General features: G+C 45.3%; 2 protein-coding genes across 2 annotated transcripts in view; one reads left to right on the forward strand and one right to left on the reverse strand.

Moving 5' to 3' along the window:
- Positions 1-5,164, forward strand: part of pgm5 (phosphoglucomutase 5) — a gene marked incomplete at its 5' end in the record, with an annotated part of 21,257 nt that extends 16,093 nt beyond the window's left edge. Inside the window, 2 exons of the mRNA XM_083673995.1 lie at positions 1,000-1,137; positions 5,022-5,164. Of these exons, the coding sequence (XP_083530121.1) occupies positions 1,000-1,137; positions 5,022-5,111 (228 nt within the window). The 3' untranslated portion in view covers positions 5,112-5,164. The remainder of the gene's footprint in view (positions 1-999; positions 1,138-5,021) is intronic.
- Positions 5,165-9,279: 4,115 nt separating this feature from the next.
- Positions 9,280-10,162, reverse strand: LOC310807499 (transmembrane protein 252-like; the record flags this gene model as incomplete). Its single annotated transcript, XM_083673996.1, has 2 exons — positions 9,280-9,505; positions 9,876-10,162. The coding sequence occupies 2 exons, from the start codon at positions 10,160-10,162 to the stop codon at positions 9,280-9,282; spliced, it is 513 nt and encodes a 170-aa protein (XP_083530122.1).
- Between the last annotated feature and the right edge of the window lie 512 nt (positions 10,163-10,674).

A 10,674-nucleotide genomic window follows, 5' to 3' on the forward strand; every position in this document is an offset into this window, starting at 1 on the left:
ATCACAAGAAAAAGTAATCTATGATTGAATTTATAATCTATGATTTATTTATTTAGTAATTTATTAACAGTAAGAAACTATACAGGGGGGTAGTGGGGATGAAGAGGTCTTTAGGAGGGACAGTTAAGATGTAGCCTGAAGAGATGGGTCTTCAATCTACGGCGGAAGATAGGTAGTGACTCTGCAGTCCTGACAGCAGTGGGAAGCTCGTTCCACCAGCGGGACGCCAAGACAGTGAAAAGCCGTGACCGAGTAGCGCCACTGCTGCATCCACGTAGAGGATACACACACATACGCGCGCACACACACACACACACACACACACACACACACACACATTGTCTTGCCCTTCGCTCCTCAGAGGAGGCTGTTTTTAACAGGCATTACTTAGCTTCCTGATGGTTGCATGGTTCTATTGTTAGAGATGAGCGGACATCTCTCATTACCACTGTCTTCACATGCCCCAGGTCTGTCACCAGCCGACACACACACACACACACACACACACACACACACACACACACACACACACACACACACACACACACACACACACACACACTGTGTGTGTGGGCTGGTGACAGACCTGGTGCATGAGAAGACAGTGGTAATGAGAGATGGACTACACATGACGACATTGACACCTAGTGGTAGATGGATGCAAGTTATTTTCTGCCATGATCCATTATCATGACGTGCTCTGTTCTGTGTTTTCTCTTTAAACCCACTGAATTGTCCTGAAACGCTCTGTTTGCTGTTTACACTTAGCACCCCCGTCATTTAAACCTTGTTGATAATTAATAATGGATGGTGTCTGTCCACCCTTCTTGTCTGTCTGTCTGTCTGTCTGTCTGTCTGTCCGTCTGTGTATCTCTCTCTCTGTCTGTCTGTCTGTCTGTGTATCTCTCTCTCTCTCTCTCTCTGTCTGTCTGCCTGCCTGTCTGTCTGTCTGTCTGCCTGCCTGTCTGTCGGTCTGTCTGTCTGTCTGTCTGTCTGCAGGGTCTGCGGATCGTCTTCACCGACGCGTCCCGCCTGGTCTTCCGTCTGAGTGGGAGTGGGGGAGGGGCGGGGGCCACCGTCCGTATCTACGCAGAGAGCTTCGAGAAAGACCCAGAGAAACATGACAAAGAGACTCAGGTAAGGGGATTACTCTTTAGTGTGTGTGTGTGTGTGCGTGTGTGTGTGTGTGTGTGTGTGTGTGTGTGTGGGTGTGTGTGTGCGTGCGCGGCGCGTGCGTGTGTGTGTGAGAATGCGTGCGCGCACGCGGGCATGGGCATGTCTCAAAGTGTGTTTCTCTGTGTGTCTGTCATCAAAGTGCTGGGAATATAACTTATATTACTCCCACATATTTCCTTCAGCCAATTCCCTGTCATTTGGTTTATCTGTGTGAACCTCAGACAACCCCTGTGTAAAAACGTCCCATGCCAGTGCTTTATTGAGCTTCAATGAATTAGTAACAGTATTTAACGTTAGAGGATATTGTCTTCCTTAAGGTCCCCAGGACCATAAACCAGTAACTTTACAGTTACAGTAACTTAACAGTACAACAGCATTGGCAACAACAGGACGCCAGGACAGTGAAAAGCCGTGACCGAGTAGCGCGACTGCTGCATCCACGTAGAGGCGGCGGCACACATACACACACAAAACACACACACACACACACACACACACACACACACACACATATGCACACACACACACACACACACACACACACACACACACACACACATATGCACACACACATATGCACACAAAACACAGACGCACACAACGCACAAATGCACACACAGACACACGCACGCACGCACGCACACACACACACACACACACACACACGCACACAGCATTTTCTCGCCCATCGCTCCTCAGAGGAGGCTGTTTTTAACAGGCATCACTTAGCCCCCTGATGGTTGCATGGTTCTATTGTTGGAGATGAGCGGACATCTCTCATTACCACCTGTCTTCACACACGGGTCATAGTAGGCATCACGGTCCAACAATAGAATAACATCCTCTGACACACCCTCGACGTTCAGCCTGCAGAGCCCGGAACGGAATGTTGACATAGAAATATAGATCATGTAGAACACACAAGCCTCTAGTAAGACATTTCTATCTGCAATGTTTAGTACACTGCTCTGTGCTCAGCTGACTGCCTGAGACCATGGTGTATGACCAACACATGACTTGACACAAGTTATTTTGCCTGTTGACTTTGGAGTGAGTGTGTGCTTCTGCTGGTATGGTTGAGAGTACAGGGACTGGTAGTCATGTACTGTACTTTAACCACGACCTGGTGCTGTAAAAAAAACCCTGCTACTATTAAGCTGCTGTTCTGATTGGGCGGTTCAGTTATTTAGGTGTGTCCACCCTTACCAGATGATCTAATCAAACATTAAAGGCGTTTATGAACGTTCTATGTCCTTCAGATAGCGATGATTTCTACTAAACCCAATCCTTGACCAATACATAATTGATAGCAGGTAATAAAATCAGTCAATAGACCTCCATGCAAACATTCTAGTCACAAACAACTCACAGCTGAGCTAGAAAACCCTGCTCCACCATTGGCAGTTTCCTCACACCATCGTTTTGAAAATGTGTGGTTAGTGTGTGTGTGCCTGTTCACAGCAACCAGAGGTTACTACAGGTTAATGGCTGCACCACACCAACCTACAAAAGCTTTCATGGGGTCAGTGTTGTTGCCTTGAACAAGGGTTAGGCTGTACACAGTTTGTGAATGCAATGCCATTCTGGATGTAATGCAATTGTAAGTAACATTAGCAGAAAAAACAACTTAATATTTAAATATGCACGTATGTACCTAACAGCATATAAACGGATGCACCACAAATGAATATAAATAAAGTTATTCTACGGCTAATTGATTCTAACTGTAGGTACCTGAGGGACACAGACAGATTCTGACACGTGTTTGTTTACTTGGCTAATCTCTTCATTAGATTCAGGTGGTTTTATGACCATGCTGTGATAATACGGTCTTAATGAATCATCTGTTTCCTGGTGGGCTGTGTTAAAGTAGGCTAATGCCTTCTCAATGGCTTCCCGATCCACTTGGACGTGGCTATGATACAGCTCTATTTAGACTGCTCCTCCTTCTGAACCATGTCCTGTACAGTTCGTAATAAAGACATTCCGAATAAAGGACACAAACAAAAAAAATATGATATATTTTCATTGTTTGTTTAACGTGGTTTGTTTAACAAAAACTCAGATTCCATGTGTACAAAAATATGTGAACCTGTTCAGTCAGTAGCTTGTGGCACCTCCATTAGCAGCGATAACTTGGAGTAAACGTCTCGTATAGCCACTAATCAGTCTCTGACATCTGTTTTGAGGGATTTTTGCCCACTCCTTACAGAACTCAGCCAATTGAGTGAGGTTTGAGGGGTGTCTGGCATGAACTGCCCGCTTCAGATCCTGCTACAGCATCTCAATTGGATTTAGGGCAGAACTTTGACTTGGCCAATCCAAAACAGAAATCTTCCTTCTCCTGAGCCATTCTTTGGTAGATCTGCTTGAATGCTTTGGGTCGTTGTCTTGTTAGAAGATCCATTTTCAGCCCAGCTTCAGCTCCTTGACTGATGACTTGACGTTCTGTTCAAGAATCTCCCGGTATACCTCAGAATTCATGGTTCCCTTAATGATGTGGAGTCATCCAGGTCCAGAGGAGGAAAAGCAGCCCCAGATCTTGACATTCCCACCACCATGCTTGGCTGTTCTTTTGGTGGAAGGCAGTGTTGAGTTTTCGCCAAACTTAGTGGATTATGACCAAAAAGGATGGATGGACTACCAGAAACTTTCAGGCTTGTCTAGGTGGTCTCTGACAAAGTTAAGACGGGCAGTTTGGTTCTTTTTTGACAGCAGAGGCTTCTTCCTAGCAACCCACCCATGAATTCCATTTCGATTCAGTGTTCTTCATATTGTTGAAGCATGCACAGTTACCTGAGATGCAGCAAGGGAGGTCTGTAAATCTGTAGATGTTATGTTTGGGTTGTCTTTTACTTGATTTATTATTTTTCTTGTGGCTCTTGCGAATATTTTGGAAGGGCATCCACTTCTAGGCTGAGTTGCTGTCATGTTAAATGCTCTTCATTTGTAAATGATTTGCCTCACAGTGAACTGATGGAGCTCAAATCTTGTTGAGATGATTTTATAGCCTTCCCCAGACTGACGTGCTCTCACTACCCTCTTCCTGATGTCCTCTGAGATCTCCTTTCCTCTCGGCATGGTGTGTTTTGCATTCACCTGTATGGGTAACACAAAACTGACCAGGTTTCTTATCTCTATTTATCAGAGTCCCACCCAAACTCTTTCCTAAAGATCTCTCCTTTGATTGGTTCATTTGGTACCCAATTATTTACCCACCTGATTCTACTTACCTACTTGATTTAACCAATGCAACATGGGGTTATTTTTGCACCTGCACTAATTTCTTTATAATTTAGTTTGTCTACTACACTCACGATTTCCTCTAAACCAACATATGTAATTGGTAAATATAAACCTGTTATGTCAGATAAAAAAGACCGGTTCTGATTAAATAAAGATTTCATGGTAAAAACTAAAAAGATCTATAATTGCACAAGGGGTTCACATACTTTCAAGCAGCGCTGCATTGTCATCATGTGTGTGACAGTAAAAGCTTTTTATAGGACTGTCATTATGAATGAAGTTCCCTGAAGTCTTCACGTGAACTTCCCTGAAGTCTTAAATGAACTGGATACTTTAGAATAGGAGGGATTGGTGTGTGTGTGTGTGTGTGTGTGTGTGTGTGTGTGTGTGTGTGTGTGTGTGTGTGTGTGTGTGTGTGTGTGTGTCCATCTGGGAGTAATGTGTTTATTTTTTTAGGGCTCTCTCTTCAATGCAGTTGTGCTTTGTTGGTATGAAATCAGTAACTGACTACATATGTATTGGCAAAGCAGAAGAAAAGACATACTGTACGTTTTGGCATATAATGAAAATACTCAAATGTGTGTCTGTCTGTTCCACAGGCGGTGTTGGGGCCCCTGATTGCCATTGCCCTGAAGATCTCTGATGTCCATGAGAGAACAGGACGCCGCGGGCCCAGTGTCATCACCTGAGCTCTGTCTGACTGGCAACATACACACACACACACACACACACACACAGACGCAAATACACACACACACACACACACAGACGCAGATACACACACACACACACACACAGACGCAGATACACACACACACACACACACAGACATACACACACACACACACACACATATGAAGTACAGACACACACACACACACACACACACATATGAAGTACAGACACACACACACACATCGGGTGTCAAATCACTTCCATGTCCTATCCCACAGTGCCTCACCCTGCCTTTGGCTGTCCCTCTCTCTGTTTCTCCTCTTCCTCTCTCTGTTTCTCCTCTCCCTCTCTCTGTTTCTCCTCTCCCTCTCTCTGTTTCTCCTCTTCCTCTCTCTGTTTCTCCTCTTCCTCTCTCTGGTTCTCCTCTCCCTCTTCCTCTCTCTGTTTCTCCTCTCCCTCTTCCTCTCTGTTTCTCCTCTTCCTCTCTCTGTTTCTCCTCTTCCTCTCTCTGTTTCTCTTCTCCCTCTTCCTCTCCCTCTCTCTGTTTCTCCTCTTCTTCTCTCTGTTTCTCCTCTCCCTCTCTCTGTTTCTCCTCTCCCTCTCTCTGTGTCTCCTCTTCCTCTCCCTCTCCCTCTCTCAGTAATCAGAATGTAATATCACATGAATTGATATGAGGCTTTGATTACTGCAACCATCTGGTTACAAGAACTATTGTGAAAAGAGTATTTTCTGATGGAAGCTACTAGAGCCTGGGCCTTTTGTGTGTGTTTGTGTGTGTGTTTTTCTGTGTTTGTGTGTGTGTGTGTGTGTGTGTGTGTGTGTGTGTGTGCTCCTGCCTTATTTGATTGTAAGATTGTCCTACTGACAGAGATAAAGGGAGTAGAGTCCAGTTTTTTTGATACACCATATTTTCTACATAGCATCATTTTACGCCGAGTCACCTGTTAGGAACTTACGCCATGCACACACACACATTCACACACCCATGCTTTCAGTATGTTTGTCACTCCAACCTTGAGTTATCAAACGCCATAGCCATCCAATACAATCACGTAAATGCACAAAACATGGCTGACATCGCGCCACATCTGTGTTATCAGATTAAGATCAGATCATTCAACACACAATTGAATTTCAGATATAGGTTGGATTTGGCAGATACGCCATCGAGATAACGCATATCTTGATCTGTGAAGCGCAGTTGGTAGCTTTCAGTAGCCCCGACCATGGCCATTTTACTACTCTTAGATAGGCTACCCAGTTACAGCCGATGTGAAATACCAAACTGCCTTAGCAAGACGCTAAACCACTGCTCACAGTAGGTTCCTCCCCCTGACGGGAGGTTGTTTTCACACAGGCTTCACAGCGATACGATGTTGTCCGTTGAATTGTCGCACAGGTCAAGAAGTAGGCTACCTATTCCAAAGGGGATACCACTCATAGTTAGTTTTTGTTGTTGTTGTTGCTTTTATTATATAGCCTGTTTATGCGCTTTGTGATCTGAATCAGCCATAGCTGTATTTAATTTCTTTCTTCTTTTTTTTTATTATTATTATTCCAAATAAACTCTATCTTTTGTGTGTGATCTCCTGTGAGTGATTATTTTTGCAGAATCGTCTTTTGCTCTTCTGTTGGCGGGTAAAGTAGTGTTACACCTCCTGATTCCTGCTGGGACCATACATACTGAAATGGACGCACTCACTGCAGCGTAAGTCGCTTTGGATAAAAGCGTCAGCTAAATGGCATATATTTCTATACATGCAAATAAATGCCTGAGACGCACCTGTTCAAATGCACGCACGGTGAACATTTCTGTGACCACTGTGCTCAGAACAGGTGCGTCGACCAAAAAGAACTAACAGGACTCTAAAATGATGTAGCTGGTCCGCACTCAAAAAAAGAGATCTACAGTCGGGTTTCTTTTGAGTGTCTATTTCATTCAGAGGTAGACAAGCGTTTCGGCCTGAGCCTTCGTCAGCGTCATCCAAATACACTGTACACCACTTTGTTTCCCGACTGTGCAGAGGTTGTGTGTGTGGCGATAACAAGGAGGGAGTGTGTGGGTGATTATTGTGCTCCATAAAGGGCCTTATTGCAGTCATTAAAATTAGAGTCCAGACCTGTGTGTTTCCTCAAGGATACAGACAGACATAAGCTTGTAAAGGCACTGATAGCCCTGTTCCTTTTCTTGCACTCTGGACACTTCATTCGTCTGTGGACACTAAACAACAGTCATTAGGCTATTAACCCCTTCAGGCCTGGATTGGCGTTGATTGAGAACACATGCTCACGTAGTTACGACCTGGGGAAGCGTTCCCTCCTAAAGACCTCTTCACCCCCACTACCCCCCTGTACTAACCCTAACCCTAGAGACCTCTTCACCCCCACTACCCCCCTATACTAACCCTAACCCTAACCCTAGAGACCTCTTCACCCCCACTACCCCCCTGTACAAGTTTTTCTCCTGTTAAAAACTAAAAAACTAATAATAATAATAATCTTCTTCTATCATTGTGACTGCCAATGGCCCCTGGTCTGAGCTTTGATTACTTTATCTTATGATGACTGATGGATAGATGATTCACTTACTTAAACAAATGTATTTGCTGTAAGTCGCTTTGGATAAAGGCGTCTGCTAAATGCCATGAATGTAAATGTAAATGTAAAATGTAAGAGTTGCAGAGGAGGAGGGGTGGAAAGGGTTGAATGAGCCAATGGGGAACTGTGGGTGATTTTGTAATCATGGTGGTATGATCTCTGTGTGTGTGTGTGTGTGTGTGGGTGTGTGTGTCCTTGACCCCTTACCCCCTCCCCCCTCCCCCCTCCCCCCCAAGCTTGTTATGTGCTCCAGAGACCTGCTTTTAACCTCTGTTTTATTGACAAGTTTTATTCTTATGAAACATCCATAAATGTGGAAAAAGTATCGGACACTTTGCTTTTCAGTTGTCACAGATACACAGAAAATCAGTTTGACACAAAACAGCTCCTTTATTTCCATGAATACAGTTTACTTACAAAAGGAGGCTTTTTGAACGCATAAACTCTCCAGTAATACAAGTAACTCTCAAGCCATTCAAGTAGTTGAACTAAAATAGCATCATCAACATTATCTCAGTGGCACAGTATTCTTAGACAGATAAAACCAAAAGCAGCTTTGATGACTAAGGATAGATTTGCTTAACCTGACGCATACAGTGGTCATCATTGTAAACAGATACCAACACAACCTTCACATCAACAGCAAGCATGAACAAGCAATTTTGTATTGTCATTTGTAAAGTGCAAAATTCAAATTCATAGAGAGAATGATTTCTGTAGTCTCTGTCCTCTCGGTCCTAGTCTTCTCAGACTAGTTGTCTTGCTCTCCCATTACATTTACATTTCAGCAGAATTTCCGTCATTCAGCAGATGCTCTTATCCAGAGCAACTGGTTCAGCAATCAAGTGCATTCATCACTGGTTCAGTACAGCTATACCTGAGATTTGCTAACTCCTACAGCCCAGATATTTTTTTTATTTATATTTTTGATTTGGAGTTGGGCTTTCTGTTGACAGCTCAGCAGCATTTTGATCAAGGACCTCTTTGTTTTTCCTGATTGTGTTTTGTAATGTTTTATTTCTGTAATTGTTGTCAGTTGTGTAAACAAGGCTCCCTCATAATCCATGTTAAAATGAAGGTTAAATACAAACATGAGACCACAACTCTGCTCAGTCTCACTGTTCAGTAGCTCGCTGCAGTTCACAACAACCTCATTCCTAACATGCCTGTGTTATTGTTTCACGTACTGTATATGTATTTTGCATGTCATTTTCTAAACCAGGCAACCATGAAGTCAGGAGCAACACCTGCTTCCCATGTCCACACAAGGCATGGGACTGCCCTTTCACTGACCCTGACTTGTCATTGTACTCACACTTCTCTTGGGGGGTCAGAGGTTAGAGGTTGAACGGTCAGGATTGTAGACATTGACACAGTACACAATAGTGATGTCATCACATCCAAAACTGTCCATCACCTGCTGGTCGTCCAATGGTTGAACCAGAACCAAGTCCAGCCCGGGAGCCTACATGGGTCCCCATCGCCCAGGATACAAGTTACCCTCAGGGTGCAGATCTAGCGTCAGCTTACCCCTCGACCTTAACCATTACCGTTTGAACCGCAAAACTGTCCTCAGTTCAGTGTCTATGGGGCAACTTCCTCCGCCTCCTCACTGTGGATGGTCGGAGTGTATGGAGGGGGTTCCTCGTGGCTGAATGTGTCATCCGGCGCCTCGGAGCTGTCCCGGGTGTAGAGGGGAGGGGCTAGGTTGAACCGGAGCCTCTCTTCGTTGACCATGACCACGGTGACAGGGCACGGGGAGGCATTGCTCTGCTGGGATTCGTCATAGGAGGGAGGGTAGAAGCTAGGTCTGGAAAGGGAGAGGGGACATTGTTTAGAGGTCATGTAATGCATGAGGTCATGCGGTGATGTAATCTCAGTAGAAACAGTGCATTCTGCAGTCTCATGCTATTAGCCTGTGAGAGCTTCTTTGTTGATATTATTCTGAATTTCATGGCCGTTTTGATCGGTGAGATCGATCGTATCAACGCACGTTCGATATAACTTCTCGCGCTCGTCTGTCCTAAAACCGTACAGTACTAGTTAACACATAATATTTCCTTCCTCAAATTCCCCTACTTCAAATTTCCATCACAGAAGTGGCTGTAATGACCATGTCACCTGCCTTGAGTGTGCCGCCTGAAGTGAAACATAAAAACAAGGTAAGAGCGTTCTGTTACCTGTCGATGGTGTAGACATCAATGTGGGCAGCGTTGTGGTGGTGGTGCCGGCTCCTCTCCCTCTGCAGGAACCTCTTGCTCTTCATCCCGTGGCACATGGTCCAGAAGACCCCGGAGAGCAGGGACAGGAAGCCACAGGCGATGAGGACGTAGGCCAAGATCACCCTTGGGGTGTAGTTGTATTGGTCTCTTAGAGAGACCAGATAGGCCCCTACGGAGATGAAGGCGAAGCCCAGGCCTGGTAGGACCATGCGGGCCAGGGAACACAGGTGCTTCCTTGTTTCCATGTTCTCTCTCTCTGAGAGCGCTCCCTCTGTTCCGTTTGAGGTACTCTTTCGCTCTGGTTCTCTCTCTCTCTCTCTCTCTCTCTCTCTCTCTCTCTATTTCTCTCTTTCTCTCACACTCTTCAGACACCAACTGTCCGGGTGCAAGGGGAGAAGTAGTACGGGAGGTAGTTTTTCATTCCAGGTGCTCCCTTTCTCTTTCCTACTGCTCTCTCTCTCTGTGCAGGGGAGGTAAGTGGATCTGCAGGTTGGCAGGTAGTGAGTAAGGTGATAGCACAGGTCCAGGTAGAAGCTCTGCTGCTGCTGTGGCTGCTGCAGATGCCGAGCGGTGCAGGTGTAAAGAGGTGTCTGCAGCCGCGCAGGTATGAATCCACTGAGAGGTGAGGGACGTGGGTGTCACGGTGTGGCTCTGCGATGGTTGTGATGCATGTAGAGTATAGTGCACTGCCTGGCCTGGAACCCTCTTTATGTCCTCACACAGAGGGGGAGGGTTAGAGGCTGGATGTGTGTGTGCG

The sequence above is a fragment of the Argentina silus genome, assembly GCF_951799395.1.
Source record: "Argentina silus genome assembly, chromosome: 7".
Lineage (NCBI taxonomy): Eukaryota > Metazoa > Chordata > Actinopteri > Argentiniformes > Argentinidae > Argentina > Argentina silus.